Source organism: Microplitis demolitor, chromosome 3 (assembly GCF_026212275.2).
Source record: "Microplitis demolitor isolate Queensland-Clemson2020A chromosome 3, iyMicDemo2.1a, whole genome shotgun sequence".
In the NCBI taxonomy this organism is placed as follows: Eukaryota; Metazoa; Arthropoda; class Insecta; order Hymenoptera; family Braconidae; genus Microplitis; species Microplitis demolitor.
In genome coordinates, this window is record NC_068547.1 from 1,675,829 (window position 1) to 1,698,052 (window position 22,224).

General features: G+C 29.0%; 1 protein-coding gene across 11 annotated transcripts in view; it reads right to left on the reverse strand.

Annotated features, from left to right (window-relative positions):
* LOC103576251 (twitchin) overlaps positions 1 to 22,224 on the reverse strand; it is a 59,290-nt gene that overhangs the window by 23,482 nt on the left and 13,584 nt on the right. For 3 of the 11 annotated variants that reach the window (XM_053737527.1, XM_053737535.1, XM_053737526.1), the window contains 34 exons: positions 21,799 to 22,204; positions 21,366 to 21,709; positions 20,652 to 20,897; positions 20,212 to 20,412; positions 19,797 to 19,985; positions 19,538 to 19,582; positions 19,077 to 19,091; positions 18,550 to 18,609; positions 18,425 to 18,469; positions 18,250 to 18,348; positions 18,108 to 18,167; positions 17,606 to 17,656; positions 17,337 to 17,402; positions 17,180 to 17,230; positions 17,042 to 17,092; positions 16,900 to 16,947; positions 16,768 to 16,815; positions 16,589 to 16,642; positions 16,420 to 16,476; positions 15,740 to 15,787; positions 15,271 to 15,306; positions 14,829 to 14,990; positions 13,960 to 14,145; positions 13,853 to 13,867; positions 13,019 to 13,201; positions 12,100 to 12,144; positions 5,207 to 5,591; positions 3,995 to 4,131; positions 1,429 to 1,554; positions 1,208 to 1,352; positions 990 to 1,129; positions 779 to 923; positions 540 to 681; positions 332 to 456 (listed from right to left, as the gene is read on the reverse strand). In XM_053737527.1, coding sequence (XP_053593502.1) covers positions 332 to 456; positions 540 to 681; positions 779 to 923; positions 990 to 1,129; positions 1,208 to 1,352; positions 1,429 to 1,554; positions 3,995 to 4,131; positions 5,207 to 5,591; positions 12,100 to 12,144; positions 13,019 to 13,201; positions 13,853 to 13,867; positions 13,960 to 14,145; positions 14,829 to 14,990; positions 15,271 to 15,306; positions 15,740 to 15,787; positions 16,420 to 16,476; positions 16,589 to 16,642; positions 16,768 to 16,815; positions 16,900 to 16,947; positions 17,042 to 17,092; positions 17,180 to 17,230; positions 17,337 to 17,402; positions 17,606 to 17,656; positions 18,108 to 18,167; positions 18,250 to 18,348; positions 18,425 to 18,469; positions 18,550 to 18,609; positions 19,077 to 19,091; positions 19,538 to 19,582; positions 19,797 to 19,985; positions 20,212 to 20,412; positions 20,652 to 20,897; positions 21,366 to 21,709; positions 21,799 to 22,204 — 4,156 coding nt within the window. The remainder of the gene's footprint in view (positions 1 to 331; positions 457 to 539; positions 682 to 778; positions 924 to 989; positions 1,130 to 1,207; positions 1,353 to 1,428; positions 1,555 to 3,994; positions 4,132 to 5,206; positions 5,592 to 12,099; positions 12,145 to 13,018; positions 13,202 to 13,852; positions 13,868 to 13,959; positions 14,146 to 14,828; positions 14,991 to 15,270; positions 15,307 to 15,739; positions 15,788 to 16,419; positions 16,477 to 16,588; positions 16,643 to 16,767; positions 16,816 to 16,899; positions 16,948 to 17,041; positions 17,093 to 17,179; positions 17,231 to 17,336; positions 17,403 to 17,605; positions 17,657 to 18,107; positions 18,168 to 18,249; positions 18,349 to 18,424; positions 18,470 to 18,549; positions 18,610 to 19,076; positions 19,092 to 19,537; positions 19,583 to 19,796; positions 19,986 to 20,211; positions 20,413 to 20,651; positions 20,898 to 21,365; positions 21,710 to 21,798; positions 22,205 to 22,224) is intronic. The other 8 variants (XM_053737531.1, XM_053737529.1, XM_053737530.1 and 5 more) reach the window with 8 other exon arrangements.

Genomic DNA, 22,224 nt, shown 5'->3' on the forward strand with positions numbered 1-22,224 from the left:
TCAAATCCAATTTAAAAATTTTAGTTTCTTTTCCATCGAATTTATTATACACCTAGGGAGAAAAGTAGAACATTCCAACCCACGTGTAATTTCCTACCCGAGTCAAAGGCGAATTTTTCACCAGATCTGTACTTCGAAGTTTAAATTTTTTACTCTGATTGTGGGAAGAATAGCGCATGCGCTAATTTTCATCATTTATTTTCTGATAAAAGAAGAGAATGACTTTCTTCTTTCTAAATAGGGCAAGAATTTAAACTTCCGGTGCAGATATGGTGAAAAATTACTATCGACTATCTTACGTTTTTTTAGTATAAAAAAAAAAAAAACTTACAATTGACAACAATTTCAGCTTCCGTTTTGTCGGCATTACTAACACATGAATATTGACCAGCATCTGTGACTTTGCAATCTTTGATAACGAGTTTCCGTTTCCGTCCATCGACTTTTATTTGAATTCTGCATTTAATTTATCATTAATTACTAATGTTTAGGCAAAAAATAAATTTAATTACGAGCTACAGTATTTTAAAAATAAATACCTCTTGTCTCCAGTGACTTCTTGGTCACCTTTGAACCATTTTACTTCACCAGCAGCGTCATCAAGCTCGCAAAGTAACGTAATTGTGTCTTTTTCAACTGCCACTTGACTTTTCAGTACTTTTACAAACTTGTATGGATACTCTACAATAATAATTTTAATTTAACCCATAATCAAATTTAAAAATCGACTTTGATCTCAAAACTGAGTTCGAAAAAAATTTCATTTTAAATTTCTTACCGATAATTTTCAGAGTAGTTTCGGTCTTTTCATTCTGTTTATTTATTTTACAACTATATTCACCACTGTCTTCCAATTTAGCATTTTTCAATGTCAATCTACAGACACCTGACATGTCTTTAGAGATACTGTAGATGTCTCCATCCTTAATTACCAAAAAAAAAATTAATTAATTAAATAGATAACTTGCGACAAAATAAATAAAAATTACCTCAAGTTTTGTTTTTCCTTTGTACCAAGTGACCTGAGCCAAATTAGAGCTCAAAGTACACTCCATATAAGCTTCATGCAATGAGTAACCCTGGGTTTCTTTCGACAACGGTTTGATAAAAGTGTAAGATGGATCGGGTTCTAAAAAAAATCAAATGTTTAGATATAGAAAATTTAAAAAAAAAATTGAAAAACTAGAAATTAATTTATCGAACTTACCGTCAACGGTCAAGAAAGCAGTGCATGATATTCCACCGATGTCAATTGTGTATTTACCGGTATCTTCAACTTTAGGAGTTGAAATAATAAGTTGGTACGAATCCTCTTCATTTTTGAATTTGTATTTCGATGATGGGAATAATTCCTGGATTTAATTATTGCAATAGTTTGAATAATTGTTCATTATTTTATTTAAAAAAAAATTAAAAATAAGTACATACATCTTTACGGAAGAACCATTTAGGTTTAGCGTTCGGCTTAGAGAAGTTCGCATCAAACGTCACCTTCTTATCTTTACCCTCTTTGGCGTATTGGTCAACCAGAGGTTTTAAGAATGAGTCTTGCTTCTATAAATTTTTAAAAACCAACAAAAAATGATAAAATAAATTCTATCAGTAAATGAATAATAATTATTATTGATTATTATTTTGTAAATTAATATTTGATTGTATATGCCATTAGACATTATTGTAATGATGAATCTGGACCTATTAGTGATTGAGTTATAATATTAAATAGTATTGTTTTAAGATAAATATATAAATGATAAAATGTGTCCCACGTTGATTCATGCCCTCATGTCCAGATGCTGTTAATTATCTCGTGCGAGACAATACATATTCAACTAGACAAGCATGAATTGTAAATAATTAATTAAAGTTTTTAATTTTCGTGTCAAGTGTCAAAATATTTACACTGTAAAAAATTTTAAAAGTGAACGTAAATTAAAACTCGAGCAAATGACTGTGGGTTTATTTGATTTCCTTGGAGTAAAATTCAAAATTTATTTTAAATTTAAACTCCGGATCAAAGTGAATGCGAATTTAAATAAAATCTTGATCACTCCGTGGGAAAATAAACTCCTTATTTATTTCGCACACGGAGTGATTTTTTTTAAACTGCAAGTGATGGAGTAAATTTGAATTTAAATGAAGTCCATAATCACTACGAATTGATTGGAAATTTTTTACAGTGTATGAATTATTTAAATGTGTTGAGTATTAATATATTTTTTTATGGTCGTGTTACAGTCTGACGTGCAATTAAATGTAATAGATAAGATAATTTATATTAATTAAGTAAAATAAAAGTTAATGTGCAGTGTGTCACGTGTATGCAAGTAACGACAGTCGGAATATATCCACTGGCATTATGGGCAATTGTTTATTGCCAACCTCCGTCTTGACGAAGTGATGAAGGGTCGGCCAGTCAGGTATTAATTCAGCTAGTGACTGCCTACGTGATCCACTAGTCTAGAAATAAAAATACGAAGCTTCGACGTACTAATTTATTACAATAATCCATGTCCTTTGTATTCCCAATACAATTTATGACTAGGGTTGTTTTTATTTTTTAGGACGGAAAATTATTCGAAATCTTTCGGGAGAATATTTACAATTACGGGATATTTACAAAAAAAAAAATACTTTAGATTTTTTTCTGAGATCTTGAAAAAATGTTTAAAAGCAAATATTTTTGAGCTTTCATTTTTTTCTTGCAGGAAATATATTTTTAGTCCGGCGTTTTTTTAGTGGCACTTCGAGGATCGACAGTTTAATTTTTTTTGTCATTTATTTTTGCAGGATAAAAGCGACGACTCGTAGTTTAGTCTTTGATTCCATGCTCCAGTTTGTTTTACACTGGAAATTTAATTGCTGATACAAAAAATTCATAATTACTGGGGGTTAAATTTAATATTGTCATGTAATTTAGAATATCTTGAATATATATACAATTTATAATTTATGTTTATTGTTGTTTTTGTTGTTGTATTCTGATTTAAATAAGAGGGAAGTTGGGGCTGAGCGAACCTTTTTTTTTACTCGAACAATGAGCTTCGGCCAGTCGACGATTAATTCTTGCAGACTTGGTCTACGCTGGATGTCGATGATATCCTGCGGTAGTTGTCGTGTCATCAGTGTTCGTATGTGTTTTGTAAATAGAATTTGCCGAATTATTTATGCGATCCTCGAAGCACCAATCATCAGTGTCCAATTATAATAAATTAAAAAAAAAAAAAAACAAATATATTTTTATATAAATCAAGCACTGACTCATGGATTTTTATAGAAAAACTAATCGGGAATATTTTCGTCAAATAAGAGACAATTTAAATATCAATAATTATCATAATTAAAAAAAAAAAAATTAAAAAATATGTTGACCTAAGAAGTCCTGTAAAAAAATAAAAAATAAATTTATTTAGAGAAATTGCTACGAGTACCCAAGATGACTAATTATTAATTACAAAAACAATAGAACAAAAAATTTACACAGTAAAATCAGATGCAAAGTGCAGGAATTTTTTTTCAGTCTCTTAGTTTACAAACGCGAATTTAGAGGATTTTTTTTTTTTTAATATTCAAGGGTTCGACACGAAACCTTTAACCAGCTCCAGTTTGGCTCGCCCTTTTTATCGAGGGAAATACGAAGTTCCTCGTCGGTTTCCACAAAGATAACGATCTCGTTGCCTTCTTGGTACCAACTTCTTCCGCTGGGTAGTTGCTAAGAATTTTACAGGCTTTTTGTTTTATAATGTACAGTAATAATTCACACTCATCAATATATCAGATTATAGAAATCGTGAAAAAATACCGAGATTAATTACATTTTACCTCACATCTGTTATTTGTAACAATAAATTACACGCAGGGTAGTACGAATTCTAATAATCTCACTTACGTGTATAATTTTTTTTTTTTTTTTTAAGAGATGAATTATAGCTGAGAAAAATGTATAGAGAAAAAAATAATTATTTGTAGTGGTTTTGACAGAATTGATACCTACTCTTTCGACTTTTTTCAAAGCTGGCTTAGGTTTCTCAACCTCTTTCAGGTCTACCTTCTCTTGATCTGGATCTTCTTTACCCCATTTTGCGTATTTTCGTTTTTTTAACATCGTTCGGAAATCCATACCACTTGCGTCTAATTAAAAACAAAATATGCAGTTCATTTTTCTGTTAATTCATATATGAAAACTATTAGTATATTTCCTTGCTCGCATAGTAAATATTCCGGTGTTAACGTAGTAAAAATTTCTATAACAGCATGGGAGTTTTCTCTATGTCGGATGGTTATTTTTACAATGTAAGCCTAGGGATGATTACTATGTTATCATTCGAAGAATACCTATGGCAAAATAGGAAAAAGTCTTATTAATTTCCTCCGTGTAGTAGAAATTACTTTGAAGGATCCAAAAATAAATGTCTTTCAACTTCTGACTACAAGGCAGGTGAGGAAGGATCAGAAAAGATAAAACCATCCATGTTGTCGTATGGAAAGTGGCCCGTCGTATTAATTCTGTCGGAAAAAAGTCCAGACATTATTTACGGTTTTTGGTCGTAAGAATGACTTCTATTAGGAAAAACCACAAAAATTCCTGAGAACAATTTATTTTTAGAATTTAGACCCATATGAGGATGAATGAAGATAAATTAGAATGAATGAGGATGACAATTCGTGAAGAGTGGTTCGTAACTTTGGTTCTGTTGAGAATAACCCATCTTAATACAAACGTTTTTTGTTCATTATGATGCCCTCTAGTAGGAAAAGCCATAAAAAGTTCTAGGAATAATTTATTTTTTGAGTAATCGACGTCGGGCAGATACGGGCAGATGCAGGCAGATGACACTGTCTATGCAATATTACAAGAAGTGGCCCGTAACTTTGCTCCTGTTGGGAATAACCCATCACAACACTAACGTTTTTTGTTCATTATGATGTCTTCTAAAAGGAGAAACCCTAAAAAGTTCTGAGAAAAAATTTTATTTCGACTTCCGAAACATATGAAGATAGACAATAACATCCTATGTATTTTTACGATAAGTCCCTATTTATGTTGATGTTTTCTACACGGAGGAAAAAATTGATATTTTTCGTCTGTTTGCATAAATGTTTTTCAAATCTTTGCCAAGGCATTCGAACTATATATAGTGTCTATTATGTATATATAGATAGAATAAATTATGCACACAATTATAAATGAATATAAAAATTTTACCGGAGACGTAAAGTTGCATCTCCGCAGAATCTTCTCCATGAATATTACTGACGACAATTTTATATGTTCCTTCATCGTTGGGTTTTGTTTTTCGCATACACAGTGTGATGGAGTTTGTCTCGCTGTCAGTGAGAAATTTGTATCTACCGCCCTCAATTATTTCGGTCATACCCTTGTAGAACTTGAAGGTGGGAGCGGGTGTTCCTTCCACCTGAACGGTGAGATAACCCGTCGAGTCTTCGACGGCGGAGTATGACTCCTGGACATCGACAATTGACGGTGGTCCACCTGGTCCGACATCGCGGAGTGGTGTGCTAGGCTGGTTGATCTTATTCTCGAGGTCCGCCACGCTTGGTCTCCTTAAGTCCGTGCTCGGACGACGTCGCTATTGCAATTAAATTTTTATTATCAATACTATTTTATATATTCAACTATTTATACATTTAAAATCCATTATTAAAGCTTTCATTATTTTTTCTCAGTATTATTTATTTTTTTTCTAAATTTACCAACGATATTTTAATCAGCTAAAGGTCCAACCCTCTAAATTATCAGGAATATTTTTTTTTTCGTAATTGACATCTTTTTAGCAATTGACATCCTAATGATGTATATTTCATAATTGACATCTAACCTGTTTCTTATTATTTTAAAATATCATTGGTATCAATATACTTCGAAAATAATTACTAATACAATTATTAAGCAATAAAATATACAGCATTCAAAACAAACAAATAACATTTTTAAAAATAAAAATAATGATTAAGGATTTAAAAAAAAAAAAAAAAGCAAATATACAGACAAGATATCGTCATTAGATATTTTAGTACTGGGAAATAAGGACAATATGTATTTATAATATATTATTTATATATATTGATAAATTTGTTGAGAATATAAATAGTGAGCCTGTAATGAATATGATAGTATATCAGTATTATAAGTATTTAAAAACGCATAAGTATTATAATATAAATAGTAATAAAATACGAGTTATTAATATAAATTAATTAACAAATGATTATTATTATTAATATTATTATTCGGTGACTGCAAAGTGATATATTAATAAAATTAAAAATAAACGAGACTGCGAAATAAGGAATTTTAATGTAACAAAATTATAATTTCAATCGAAATTAGTTAAATAAAATATATAATATATAGATATATATATTTTAAATTAAAGGAGTGATTTACGTGATATAGAGTTAAGTTTAAGAAAGTTTTCTAAGGAATCCAATTAGGTAAAGTGTAAATCAAGCCGTTGATCTCATAATCTGGCTTACGATCAAGTCATTTCAATTATTTTATAAGACACTTTATGACCTCGCTAAGTTAATTGGGAATCAATGGAAATTAATCAGTTTGGACATGTGTATGCTAAATTTGTAACTAGGGTACTCTGGGATACTCAGCTTATTTAGCAGTCGCGTTTCATTAAATAGTATATATATTAATTTTATTTATTGTTATTTAACAATTTTTTATGATACTGAAGTCAGCCGAGGTCTAATATTCTTCAGAATTTTTTAAAATCGATGAATTGTAAAAAAAAAAAAATTTTGAAAAATTGCACTTGTAGTTTTTTAAATTTTCTACATGTGCATATTTTTTTTTTTTTTTTTTTGCAATTGATTTATTCTAAAAAAAATCCAAAAATTTTGAATTGTCGACTAACTTCGGGATCATCTTTTTAAATTTAAATTTAAATGATAATTAATTAAGTTTTTTATATTAAGTAGACAATGACATGAGGAATATATACAGGAGAAGTATAATGAAGTGATGAAGTGTAAAATACAATTTAAAGGATGAGTGATCTACAACTACTGTACTATATATATTTTGGCATGAAAGTCTTCGGGATCGAAAATTCATCGGCTGTATAAAATACCGGGACGTTTAGATAAATTATTCAGTGATTCCGATCCTTCGTACTGTTTTTCTATCTACAAAAAATGTAATATTTACAAAATGATTCCATTACTTACTACTGTACATGTATTTACATGATTATACAATATGGAACAAATATCTATTTTAAACATATATAAGCACGACTAATTGAAACAAATTTTTTTTTACAATGACGAGGTGTCTAGTAAGTGGAAAAAAAATTTCAGAGATTTCCAAAATAGTAAAATCGGATTTCAAATAATATTTCAGTTTAAACTGATTTTCAACTTTATGCCGCGAAAATTTGAATTTTTTAAAAATTTTTAATCATTATTTCCATCAATTTTCAAAAATTCATTTCTCAATATAATGAATGTACTATTTGTGGCCAGTGTTCCATTTTTGAACATTTAATTCTTTATTTTAATTTATGAAAAAGTATTAAATAATATTTCCATTGAAATAGTGGAATAAAAGATTGATTACCTCATCGCGTCTTTTACAGATTATTCCATTTCAATTTTTGAAGGGTCCAAAAGTGGCTAAAACGGTACCTCTAACCTACACGGAGAGTTTATTCTCATCTGAAATTCTAGTGACGTAGAACAGCTGGACCATATTAGCCACCTGGCGGAAGTTAAAATAAATACAAGGAAAAATTCGATTTCATCAGGTGGCCAATATGGTCCGGCTTTGCTACGACATCATAAAATTTCAATTGAGAATAATTTTTCCGTATAAACGTTCACACTTTCAAATTTTAGGAAGTCATTTTATTTTTAGTATAGACTTGATTTAAAATTTTGATTTTTCAAATAAATTGAATATTGCTCGGAAAAAAAATTTCAAAATTATATTACGCCTAAAATCGAACGAATCCGCTTAATTTTTCCTACTGTTCAAATTAGTCACCAAATTTCCTTTCGGAATTTCGGTTTGAAATTTTAAAAAAATTGTAAATTTCCATAAACACTAGACACCCTGAGTGATATGAATACGATATTTACAAATGATATATGAATAGACTAATACATATACAACGAAATTATTTCTTCACGTTTGAAAATAATCTAACCTGTTTGTTTTGCACCACACCGGGGCGCCCAAGTTTACTCTGCTCGCCAAGAAAAAAATTATTTTATAATAAACTGTCATACGATGGATGAGTGGGGTTGTAAAAATGGCGGAAAATTTAAAGGAGTAGGGATAAAACATTTAAAATATTTAATGTATAAAATAAAATAAGTAATTGTTTTAAAATATATAAAAATTTTTCATTAGAGTATTATAGCGAGTGAGGCAAAAATTTAAAAAATCTATGCAACAGCAGCAGCGCCAGCAGCTCCAGATATATTAACTAAAAAAAATGATTAATAAATTAATTAATTAATTAATTATTTATGAAAAATTGTTAACTAGTTTTATTGTTTACTGATTTAATTAATGTTGTTTTAATAATTAATCTTGATGAGTAGCTGATTGATAAAATGAAAGAATAATGATTAATGAATAATTAATTAATGATTAATTCATATAATTAATGGTGATAAGAAACTAAGAAATTGAAGATAGAGATGATTGTCGTTATCACTGTCCTTGTGCAGATGATTGTTGATGATGTTGGTATGACTGTTTGAGTGATAAATTATTAGTGGGAATTTATATATTTATTTAAAATAATAGTTTTAAATAAAATTAAAAATAATAATTTATATTTCCACTGTCTTGTAATTGTTTAGCGGAGAGGAGGTAACGTTAATCACCTTGACCGTAATTTCAAGATGATTTGCGCAGGGTATGAGCAAAACTAATGAGGTAGGTGTCATTGAGGCAGGTTTATTAGAAAATTGTTATTACGTACATTCTGTTTACCTAGACCCGGTTATCCAGAGCTTGATTATCTACAATCCTGATTAGAAGTGATTGTTTTAAATAGATCCCGATTTTATTAGACCGGTACTCGGATAAGAATAGAGAAAATAAATTATCATGCTGCATTATAATTATTATTGTGAGCCTTTAAAAATTTTTTGTAGTGTGGTATAATAATTTGGCATAATAATTTCCTAAGCCCGTTTTTCTCCGTACATCAATAGATTTATAGTAAATATATATTTATATATATATTTTAATAGATTTTCAGTATATATATATTTCCAAAAAAAATTTAATAACATTTTTTTTTAAATATCCCGCGTTTTGTTTTTAAATTTCGCGCTTTTTTTCAAATTTATTGGTACGCTGGTGCTGTCACCAGTAATAAAAATTTTGATATAATTGAAGAGAATTTATTTTAAAACAGTAATTTCAAATCGGGATTGTGGGCAATCTTCTGGGTAAAGGATATGTACGTAATAATAATTTTGTCCAAAAACTGTCTCAAAGACACCTACCCAACTATCATGATAAAAATGATTAAAAAAAAATTTTATGGGTATAAAATATTAAAATTTTTAATATTAATTAATATAAAATAAAAATGCGGTCGATGGTCTTGGTATATAGGTAAGCTTTGTGTTATCTCACAAATCTCACCTTGATGTCCAACACCTCGCCTGGGCGCAATTTTCCAGCCTGCACAAAATTACAGACAACTATCAACTCACGTTTTATATTTATTATTTTATTTTATTTAAATATTTATTTATTTTTTTAAATTCCCTTGAGAGATAAATTTTTTGTGAATACTCAAGTGCTTGATTTAATAATAATTAGCAATGAGATGAGATGATTGTCCGCATGCCTAGTGAAAATAGAAGATTTTTTTAGATGATAATGGAGAACAGTGATCCTGGTTCCTCTGTAGTCAGAAGTATTTGTTATAAGAAAATTAAATAGGTGAGATTTAGACGGCTATAAAAAGAGAGAGAAATATTAATAGTATTTCATGACATGATTATTAAAGATAGTTGAAAATAAAATTTATTATTTATCCATTTACTCAAATAAATTTTTTTATCAACTATCTTTAGATAAATATTTTAAATAGAATAAAGTGTAGCGTGAATTACAGTATCGAGTAGTAGAAAAGAAATCTCGAAACATTCGATTCCCCATCAGAGCTTTTTTTTTTTTAACGCGACTTAAATTACTTTCAAGAACTTTAACAAAATAATTGAAGACACTGGTAGATGAAAATACTAATGAGAAGCGAAGCAATTTATAAACACGTGTCAAAATAAGAGTTTATCTAAATCCGCGGTAATTATTTAGCATCAAGTTAAACTGTTAACACGGTGTAACAATATTGTTGAGCGATTCGTCAAGTTTAATTGTTGTGGCTAGTTACGGCAACACGTGTCACGACGATAGTACTGCCAGCATGTCAATCTCCAATTATTGCCAGCTGACTTTAACATACTTAACACTTAATCATCAAACAAGTAGACCACGACCGAAATTACTTTAAAAAAACTACAGGATACAGAGAAAATGGAGAAAAAAAATATACGAATTTTTATTATGCCATCGAACCGGAAGTTGTCATCAAAAAATTACTTTCCACTTTTATTATTATTTTGAGTTTCTAGAAATTTTTTATTTTCTACTACAAGGCAGAGGACCTAGTACTCGATCACTTTATATATTTGTATATATATATTTAGTAAATATATGAGTGATCGGGTACTGGATTTCTTACCTTAATTTCTAATAATTTTTTGGTGACTCAACTTCCCCATTAATTTGGTCGGTAAAACAAAAATTCGTAAATTTCCTTCGCCCATTTTTCTCCGTGATAAAATAGACATATTAAAGTACGGGTGAAAAAATAATTAATAACTGAGTTAATTTTCAAGGATTTTATTTTGGCTTAACACGAGGCCAATCGACGCTTTTTAAAGATGGTATTTGTTTTAGCATAATTATTTGTATCCACCCTCAGTCCTCAGTCCTCAATCTTCAGTCTGGGCGCAATTAAAGTCGATGATGAATAGCCGTCAGGTCATATATTATATCATTAGTTAATTTATACACAAAATACCTCCACGAATACGTACACGTACATATATATATATATATTTAAATAATAATATCAGTGTATGATGGAGATAAATATCTGCTCGCGTTCGCATGAGCCATTAACGTTCTTTTAGGATGTCGACGCCAATAAGAATGGGGGGAGGGTGGGACGGAGGGCGCGAGGCTTTTAGGTAAAATGATTCAAGAATGATCGTCAAATGGACTTATCGACCTGCCAGATGGCACAGGGGCCTACTCAACAGCAATCTATCTATCCGTGTAACATTTTTTATTTATATATAAGTATGTCTTTTAACTATTTTCAGATATTATATTTTAAGAATTTAATTACTACCCCGCGGACAAATGCGCGCAAATACTAGTCCCGAGTCCACTTAAATTCATAGGTTTATTATTATTATTATTATTATTATTATTATTATTATTAATACTATACATTATTTGCATTAATGCACTCGTGACGCGAGATATTTCGAGAGTCCTTTTCTACAAAGTACTACGGTTATTAATATTACTCGCGATTTATTATTACCCTCGTCATCGTCTATCCATCAAGACGTGAGAGGGTGCTGATTATGAGACCTAGAGATATTTTATGCGGTCATGCTTCTCTTGAGCTTTTTTTTGCTCCATCTGCGAATCCGTGCCAGATGCAAATGCATTTTTTTTTATTTAATTTTTTTGTCGTCCATTCCATGAGTCATTCATTGGCTCTTATGCATTTATAATTGCCTTCTATACTGTCAAATTAGTGTATTATTTTTAATATAATTCTGTAATAATGATAAATTTGACAGACAGAAATTGCGGCAAAAAAAAATTTTTGAATTTTAATTTTTTTCATAAATTATAATTTGCAACTTAAATTATTTTTTTGCCGCAAAATTTTTTGTAAGTGCATATAGTTGTGCTGTGTTATGATTAATGCGAGTAAGAGTGTCAAAAAATGCAGTTTTATGTAGTAGAGATTTCTCGGAGCATTTTTAAGGTGGTTTTGTTTTAATTCTCACCTTCTTCTCTTCAATCACCTCACCCGGACGCAGCTTTCTATTCTCCTATAGATCAAATTTTTATGTAGATTGTATTGTGTAATGTGTACTATGTGTCATGTACAATGATACTTTTTTTATACACAGTAAATAAATCTTAAACAAAAATTCATTATTAATATCAGCCTCCTCCCGCAGATCTGGAAATTTTTCTATGATCTGTAAATCAGCTATTATTCGTCAATTACAGGATTAAATATCGAGGATCGGAATATTTTGGGAATTCAAAAATTTAAGCCGTAATCGCTCTTACACTGTAAAAAATTTGAGAAGTGAACGTGGATTAAATCCAGAGTAGATAACTAATCATATATTTAATTCCCTCAGGGTGAAATTCACTCCGAAGGGGATTTTATTTAAATATTTAAACTCTGAATTGGAGTAAATGCAGATTTAAATAAAATCCGTATACTCCTAATTTTTTACAGTGTACAATTATTGGATGACAAGCGATAATTTAAATTCAAATAGACTAGCACAATTTAAACTTAAACAGTATCAAAAAATCTACATGAAAATTTAAAAAAATAAAAAGTAATCTTGTGAAAAATTTAAGGAAAACACATTTATGAACTTACACATCAGTACGACAAGATAAAAATTTGACAAATACAAAAAAAAAGACAAAAAGGTATTTTTCAGTGCAAGGTACGAATATCTACGAAGGTTTCTTTTTTTTTAACTATTGAATGGTGCAGAAAATTTTTATTGGCTGCTACTGATTTTCGGATTCTTTTAAATATTTAATTTAAAATTACTGATTTAATGAGTAATCAATAAATTGATTGGAGCATAAATGAGTGAAATTGATTGATAAGTTTCTAGTACCGAAAACCAGTAGAAAATAATTTTTAAAATGAAGTAGCAAAAATAATTTTACCTCGTCGCTGATGATAAGACTGGGCCTACGTCCCAATTCCTCGGGAGGAATTAACGAACCGCGACGACTACTTGCACCACTTCCAGGTATAAGTGACGGTCTTCTGCTGCTAACTGGGGTAGTCTCAGGAATAACTTCGATTTTTGGTGTCTCTTGAGGCGCAACTATTTCCGGTAACTTTGGCTACAATTAAATTATTTATTTAACACAACACGAAACACTTCACTGATTACTTATTTATTTATTATAAATTGGCGATCGATTGATTTGACGATAATTTTTACGAGACACCGATGCGACTTAGTGGATCCATGACTGACCACTTGGACGACGCGTTTCACACAAGACAAAATTTAAAGATACGCACCGATAGATACTCAAAATAGAAAATGTCCCTCTCCTTGTCCCTTGCAATTTAATGTGAAACTGCGGACAATTATTTGGCCTTAAAAGTCTGTCAAATATTTTTTTATTCAGGTATCGGTTTTTCCGAGTGCGTTACAAAAAATTTGACTTTAAATTTTTGGCTTTTTTTTTTTCAGTAATAAAATTTTTTTTTTCCAAATAGAAATCGTAACTTGAGATTATCTTAATTTGATGAATAATAAGAGCGTTGTTTGGTTGCCAAAAATATTTTCGAGAATTAGGATTTAAGATATTCTTGATGATTAATAATAAAGGACGGCGATAAAATTTCCGACGGTAATTAGCGCACACCCACGGTTAAATTTTCTTTAATTTTATCTACAGAGATGGTTTCAACGTGATTATAATAACGCATTGTTGCCAGTCTACGCCGTGCTACTACTCAAACGGTTTCCATTTTTAACTCACCTTTGAATCGAATTTCTGTAAAAAAAAATTTTAAAAATCTATCAGTGACATTTTCTTTTTTATAATTTTATTTAATTTATTTAATTGAAAAAGTTTATGGTTTATACCTGAGTAGCAGGTCGCTCAAGTTTGGTCTTCTCACGGCCCCCATATTCACCGAATTCAAATTCTTGTGGTTTTTCCAAAACTGGACGCTCATAGTCGGGAATTTCCGGAAGCTCATAACTTTTTTCTTTGTCTGCTTTTGATGTTTTTGACTTTTTCTTTTCGTCCACTTTGCTTTTTTCCGTTTTCTAAATTAGTCAAAATTTATTATCATCCATTTCATGACCATTTTTAAAATTCATTAATAAAAAAAATAAAAAAAAAAAAGTTATACGATTTTAAAAAAAAAAAATTATTTTACAGCCATAACTTTATTGCTGTCATTCAATATAAATTATTATTAATAATTTAATTGATGATTAATACGATGTTTCATTTTAATTAACAATGGCGATGAATTATTTTAAATGTATGATTAAAGTTACGAACGCAGATTTAAAATGCTTATAATTTATTATTAAGCATATTATGCGAATGATAATTAATGATGACATGAAACTGCACTGTAAAAAATCGGGAGTTAATTCAAAGTGATTTATTTAAATTCGCATTCACTCTTAATCAGAGTTTAAATTTAAAATTGACACCCATTCGAAGCAAATTTTATTCCAAAGGAATTGAATAAGTTGACAGTCATTCACTCAGGATTTAGTCCGTGTTCACTCCGCAAATTTTTTACAGTGCGATGAGTGTAAATAAAACTGAATGATTTCAGAATAAAATTTTTAATTCGTGCAGAGATAACGAAATTTAAAAGCTGTATATTTTCAAGTAAATAAATTAATTGGGCCTTAGAGTTGAGAAACAGAAATAGAATTTTTGAAGAAATTTTGAAGCCTTTATTTCTGATTTTTTTTGAATCCACGGATACCTTAAGCTCGACTATATAGCCATGTTCTGCCGTCTGAGGCGCTTTAGAGTCTTTAGTTACGGGTTTTAGTTGTACACTCAGGAAGTTCTCGAATTTAGCTGCCACCTTCGGGAGCTTACGATTTGAATTTTCATTTGTGTCATCACCATTGGTTCTTATTTGCTACATTAACATAATTTTGTTGTCGAAAAATTTTTTTTTATTAGTTAATTAACTTGCCAATTAATAGTGCGACTATTTTCTCCTTTCGTTTTTTTTTGTTTTGGTTTTTAATTACTAACTACGTAATTTATTAGTTTTAACTATCTAATAAAAACGATTAAGCAAACCACAAGTATGTACAAGTATTTACAAATATTTACAAATTTATTTACAGATTAATTTATTAATTATATTCAGTTTTTATTTACAAGTATATATTAAATATGAGCGTAAATTTTACCTTTAGTTCGACCTTGTTCAGTTCTTTTTCTTCCGGCTGCAACAAAAATTTTGTTTTATTTCATTAATAATTTGATTAAAAATAAATATATATTTGTATTTTTTAAAAAATTAGCAGTCGAAATTTGTCTCGTTGATAGAAAAGCAAAGTTTCGATCCGAATTCACGGTAATTTTTAATTTCCCACTATGAAAATTGAAAATTTTCGAAAAAAGGGAAGTTATTGATTTCAGTGGGATTTTCAAAAATCGAGTTATCTGATCTTAAGGTTTTGAGATCCTGAATTTAGATCAAGTTCATTTAAGAAATTTTATAGAAAATTTAGACTTAGATCCCTGAGCTCGAACAGCGGAAAGTCTTAGAGTTTTCCCATAGGGCAAATCATTTTTCAAATATTTCTTTTTAGATATTGTTCAAAATTTTTGAGGTCTTTTTCAAATAACTTTACTTAATAAAAAAAAAAAAATTACCTTTTGAACAGGTTTCAAACTCGTTCGTCGTAGTACAGCCTCTTCTTTCTGTAAAATAAAAAAATAATTAGTTAAAAATAATAACAATAGCTATAAATATCCTTTTATTTTTGAATTTTGTTACTCAGCGTTACCATCGTGCTGTAATTAATCAGTTAAATATTTTTTACATAATTAATAAAATGCATGAATAATATTTTTGAGTCGCTGTAAGTATGATAATTAATCGATTAATTAGAGTAATTGTACCCATATGAAAAAAACATATATATTAAAAGCATATGTAGAGTATCAAACAATGTGGCCAATTTCACTATATTTACAAATATATAACTATTTCATATATTGAACTATGTTTTTTCATCAAATGTCTAAAAATTATGGAGTTCAACTGTGATATATATTTTTATGTTAAAAAATATATATCTTATCACATATATATAAATATACTTTTCCTATATATTTTTTTTTCATACGGGTATTTAATAGTTTATAGACGTTAGAGAGACCAAGATGCTGCAATAATGCGTTAATAAATTAATTATAATATTATTCGTCGTAATATGAGGATGAATATTTGTAAGTATCATTGTAAGTAAATGGTGTTGCTATTTATTTAGGCCTGATGATGATTAATTTATTTATTTATCGATAAAAGTGTAATTTAGTGTGAGGTGTACCTTCAATTCGGGTTTAAGAAGATTACTTTTGGGTTTAAGTTTAATAGGCTCATCCTTCTAAAAATGAATAAGATTTATTTCGAGGTGAGAAAATTATAAATTTAGATAAAACGTTAATTTACATTTACATATATTTAAATGTAAATGATGTGTGAACAGTTTTGTGTACCTTGGACTCCTCGGGTTTGCCAAGGGTGGGTTTTGGTTTTGGAATCGGTTCTTCCTGAAATGTTTCATGTTTACGTAATTTTAAAAGACACATTTTACACGGTTTATTAATATTATTTCGTAATTATTTTATAATTATAACTTTCTGATATTTTTTTATGTAATTAAGTGTTTGTGTACCTTAGGCTTTGCCACTTTGGCATCAACGGGTGTTACTTCCTGTTTGGCCTGAAGTATTTTTGAAATTTATATATTAATTTTGTTTCATACCAAATAGTTCATTTAATTTAAAAATTTTTTTTGTTTTTGTACCTCTTTTGATTCATTTTCCGGTGTCTTCTTCGAAATTGATAACCGTTTCTGAAAATTATTTTATCACGAATTGCCAATTAGTTTGTATTCATCTATTTATCGAAGAAATCTTAATTTCTTTATTGTTTTTTTTTAATTTTACCTTCGGCGTTAGTTCATCCGCGGATAATTTAGATTTAGAGTCTGGTTTATCCTACAAATTTTGAATTTTCATTTGTCATCAATTAATTTATTAATTAGAAATGTTATGTAATGAAGTGAAAATTGTGTACAAATATACCTTCAGTTCCTCACTTGCCTCAGATTTCAATTTATCCACCGGTTTTGTTTTCTAAATTTCATGTTTCATTTTATATTAAAATTTTCCTCATATTTGTATTACTTAACAAATATATAAAATAATTGGACAATAATTCTAACTGATTAATAAAACTCACCTTTTCCGTGACTTTAGTCTTCTCCATAATTGAAGACCGCCGACTTTCGGATTTTTTCTCTTCAACCTGATGGAAAACAAGTTAACGATCATTATATTTACAGTTACTAATAAAAATGGCCATTAATTAAATATAAATAATGATTAACATATGGAAATATTCAATGCCGGTACACCGTTATTTAATTTTTATTCCAATAAGTTTTCACTGAACGCATGCGCGTATGTAACTTTTAATTGCCAATTGATTAATTTTTTTTCGTGGTGTACCTGCTGGACTGACGACCGTCTACTGGATACGGGAGAACCATTTTCAGAGATCTACAAGGAATAGGAAGGTGACTAATTAATGAAAAAAAATATCTACGAGTATTTGATTAATCGAAATTAAATAGACTTCAATCAACAACAATATTAATAGGCCTTATAGAAAAATATTAATGATCTTTTATAAGATTTGCCAGCAGTACTCATTTTTTTTTGTTTTGCTGCTGACTAATTCTTTTTTTTTTTATATTAATAAATAGTAATAGCGATTGTTGCTTGTAGTTAAGTCATCAATTAGATCGATTAATTAATGCTATTAATATCAATAGTAATATTAGACTGCAAAAAAATTTCAGAGTGAGTGCGGATCAAATTTGGAATGATTCGAAGCGAGGCTCCTGATTTTTTACAGTATAATATCACGATAATTTATTGCGCAAAAAAAATTTACTGTGTGGTTAATTAATATTTTTCCATGAAGCATAAAAATGGGTTGTAAATTTACCGTTTCCTCAGTAGTGGAGACGAGAGAGCTTCTGCGGCTTTCTGTTTTTAATTCTTCTACCTGAAATTTATAAAAATTTATTTCATTAAAATTTTTTTTTTTATAAATAATTAATTAATGCTGATTAATAATTTATAATTACCCTACTGATCGATGTTTTACGAGATGAAATTTTTTCGGGTTTCGGTGTAGTTTCGCGAGAGATATCTTTCGATTCTGGTTCTTTCTTCTTAATAGTTTTCTTTTAAAAATAAATTTAATTATTTTAAAAAATCTATGAGACTTTGATTAAAAAGCTTCGTAATTATTTTATTTACCTTCTCAGGTTCTTTCTTTTCTTCTGGTTTAAGTTCAGTTTTCTTCTATAATTTTTGAAAAAATATTTGAATTTCAATTATTAGTTATTTAATTATCTAGATAAAAGAATGATAAAGAAAAATACCTTGATAGATTTTCTTTCTTCAACTGCTTCGCCATTTTTAATAGACTCTTCTTCTTTTTTCTATTTTAATAAAATGTTTGAATAAAAATATTTTTCAAAACAACGAATTCGTCTCATGCGATTATTTTTAATAAAAAAAAAAATTATTTTTGCGTGCAAAAAATTCATGCAAAACATTATTGAAATATAAATTCAATGTCTGCGTTTATTTTTAACTGTCTTGGGTATCTCGAGCGAAATAAATTTAAAAAGCTCAAAAGCTTTTTCTGTAATTCATGTAAACAGCCGCTCTAAAAAAAAAAAATAAATTTAGTAAATTGCAAAAAATAATAAAAAGCCTGGAAATAAAAATAATATATTAGCAAAGTGATAATAAGTCTAATGGCATTAATCAAATATTTAAAAGCTAAAATATAAAACAATATTTTCTATCAAAGCGTTTGATTAATTGCTGACTAATTTTTTTCAGTAAGAAATTCAAAAGCTCAAAAAGAAAAAAAAATTAACCATACGCTTTTTTGACTCACCAAAGTCTCAGATTTCTGAAAATAAAATATGTAAATTAATATAACTTGAAAGCTCATCAAATTTTTTTTCTTTACAATATACGAAATAATTAATAACTAATTAATAGTTCATTATTTTAAAAAATTATTTTTTATCAAAACTTATTAATTTTTACAGAATGGACTTATCATGCATGAAATTTTTTATATATTATAATTTAATTAATTAAAAAACATGTTTGTTTCCTTAATTTTTATGAACCTTCGAGCAATTTGGGATTGAGAGGCAAAACAGGGAAGACAACTTTCTATTACAATTAACAATTAGTGAAATCAAATAGAAATATTGTTAAAAAATTTTCAGTAGGAACTATAAATAATTAAAAAGTATATTAATTATGTAGTGTGTAGATTTGTACATGTATGCAAGTACTCGAGGTTTGAAAAAAAAGTTACAAAAAAAATGTATTATTGTGTGTTACCTTGTCGGGTTTGTCGATACCATTTGTTTTGGTTTCAGGCTTGTCCTTAAAGAAATAAAAAAAAAATCTCGATAATCACAAGTCGGAATTTAAAACTTAAGCTCTATACAGGATGTTGAAGTAAAAGAAGAAATACGTAGATGACAGAAGAAGAATAGAGTCCCAGAGTGTAAATTTAAATGAGAAAAGTTTTATTCGAATGTGAGTGTTCATAGAAATGGAAATTTAAAGATGTAAAGTGTAAGGTGTGAATGTGTACCTCGATGATAACAAAATAATCAGAAGCTTCGGACTTAGGTTCGTCAATGATAGCTTCTGTAATGCTGGACTCGACGACACTCACCGAACCCTCCTCTATTTCTTCTTCATCACTTTCTTCTTCCTCACTCAATTCACTACTACTGTCATCATGATCATGATCCCCGTTTGATTCAGACACTGATAACTCCTATGAACGCGTCGTGCGTTCGAGAATGACAAAAAAATTTTGATCGAATAAAAAAAAACGCGATACCGATTTTCCATATTTTTTTAATTTTCGGTATATTTTTGGAGCGAAGCATGTTGATCCTTGAGTTAGAGTCAGTGCATTTGAAGCATTTTTCTAATTTCTAAAATATTGTTAGTTGTGTAAATTTAAAAAAGCAAAAATTGTAAATTAATTTCTCCTGTACCTTCTTCTCTTCAACTTTTTTTATTTCTTCTATTTTCATTTTCTCTTCAACTTTTTTAACTTCTATTTTTTTCTTCTCTTCAATTTTCTTCTCCTCTATTTTCTTTTCTTCAATCTTTTCTTCTTCCTCTTTTTTCTTCTTCTCAACCTTCTTTTTCTTCTTTTCTTCTTCTTCTTCCTCTTTTTTCTTTTCCTCGCGCTTCTATAATTTTATTTTTTTAACAATAGTCCATGCAAAATTTTCAATCAGAAATTAGTTACAGAAGGGATAAAAAAAAAATTCATTTACTTAATCACAAAAAATAGGGATTAAAATTATCAAAATTTTACGTTTCATGAATTTTCTATTCATATCATCGATGACCTTTCAAGTTAATATATAAAAAATCAATTTTAAATATTTTATTTATTAAATATATAAATATGTAAAGTAAAAATTACCTTGACCGTTACAGTCGTACTCGACTCATCTTTGCCCGCTTCGTTAGAGACGACCACTTTGTAAGTACCAGAGAATTCTTCAGTTGACTTGGTAATTACTAACTTCATTTCAATTCCATTAAATGAAATGCTTATATTCTTTGTACTTGTAATTATAGTCGAGTCTTTGTACCACTCGATAGTGACTTTTTTATTTTGACGTGTAAGAGAAGCCGACAATTCCACAGTTTCTCCATATTCGACAGTCTAAAACCCAATCGCAATTAATATTTTATTTATTTTCAAGTTCAAATTTACGTGATTTGAGTCTGAGATTTTTTTTTTAAAATTAGACAGTCAAAAATTTAAATTAAAAGTCAAATTTAAAAATTATTTTAAATGCAATCGAGGTTTAAAATATTGCAGTACTTTATTTTTAGTCATAAATTATACTTCCGTTTAAAAAAAAAAAAAAAAAACTTTGGCATAAATAATTTTATAAAAAAAAAAAAAAACGTACTAAAAATAAATGATTTTACTGAAAAGTTCTGTGGTATCGTGGAATTTATAGATGGATACTAAATTTACTATAAATAGTTTTATAGTCAGAAATTTAACGTTTTGATTTAGTATATAAACTTAAATATTTTTATGACACAATTTCAATTTTTAAAAATGAAGATAAAAAAAATTTATAATCAGACTAAATAATTTCGAATGAATTAATTTAATTACCCGTGATTGTAATCCACTGCCAATCTTTGGTTTTTCAACTTCTTCTGGTAATTCAGCGACCTCAACAACTTGTGACGTAGCTTCACCTTTTTCATTTCTCGCTACCAATTTGTATTTACCCTTGTCAGCGGTCGAAATCTGTTCGATTTCCAATTTAACCGCAAACTCTCCTTCTTTAACTTTTTCCACATGCAGTTTATGTCTTTCGTCTTCTTTAACAGCTTGAGTTTCTTTAAACCAAGTACAGTCCGGCGCAAATTTAGACAGGACAGTGCACTCGACGATCACCGTCTTCTTCTTAATAATTTTAACCACCTTGGGCTTTTCTTTTATCACCGGAATAACTGCAAGTCACAATTAATTAATCAAAAAAATTCATCCACTCATTCATTGATACATAATTAATAAAAAAAAAGTAAAAACCAAGTCTTACTTTCCACGTTTAAGGTGAGATTGGCATTAAGTTCTCCCAAGGTATTTTTTATATTACATTTGTACAGTCCCGAGTCATCAGCACCCGGGTCATTAAGTATCAGTTTAATATAATAGATATCTTCTTTCTCCTGAACGACACTGAGCGATATTTTAGATGATTCCTTGACAACTTTGCCAGCATGTGTCCATACAATATCCGGTTTAGGTTTAGCTCGGACTTTACAATCCATAATAACAACTTTCCCGCCATCCTGCGATTGGATTCGCGGCTTTTCTACGAAAGTCGGACCATCGCCTTCGGGCTCTGGTTCAGCCTCAATATTAAGATTCAAATTGGCATTGCTCTCCCCGAATTCATTTCGTACATGACATCTGTAAGTCCCACCATCTGGGCCCGTTGGATCCTTAAAATAAAAATTTTCTT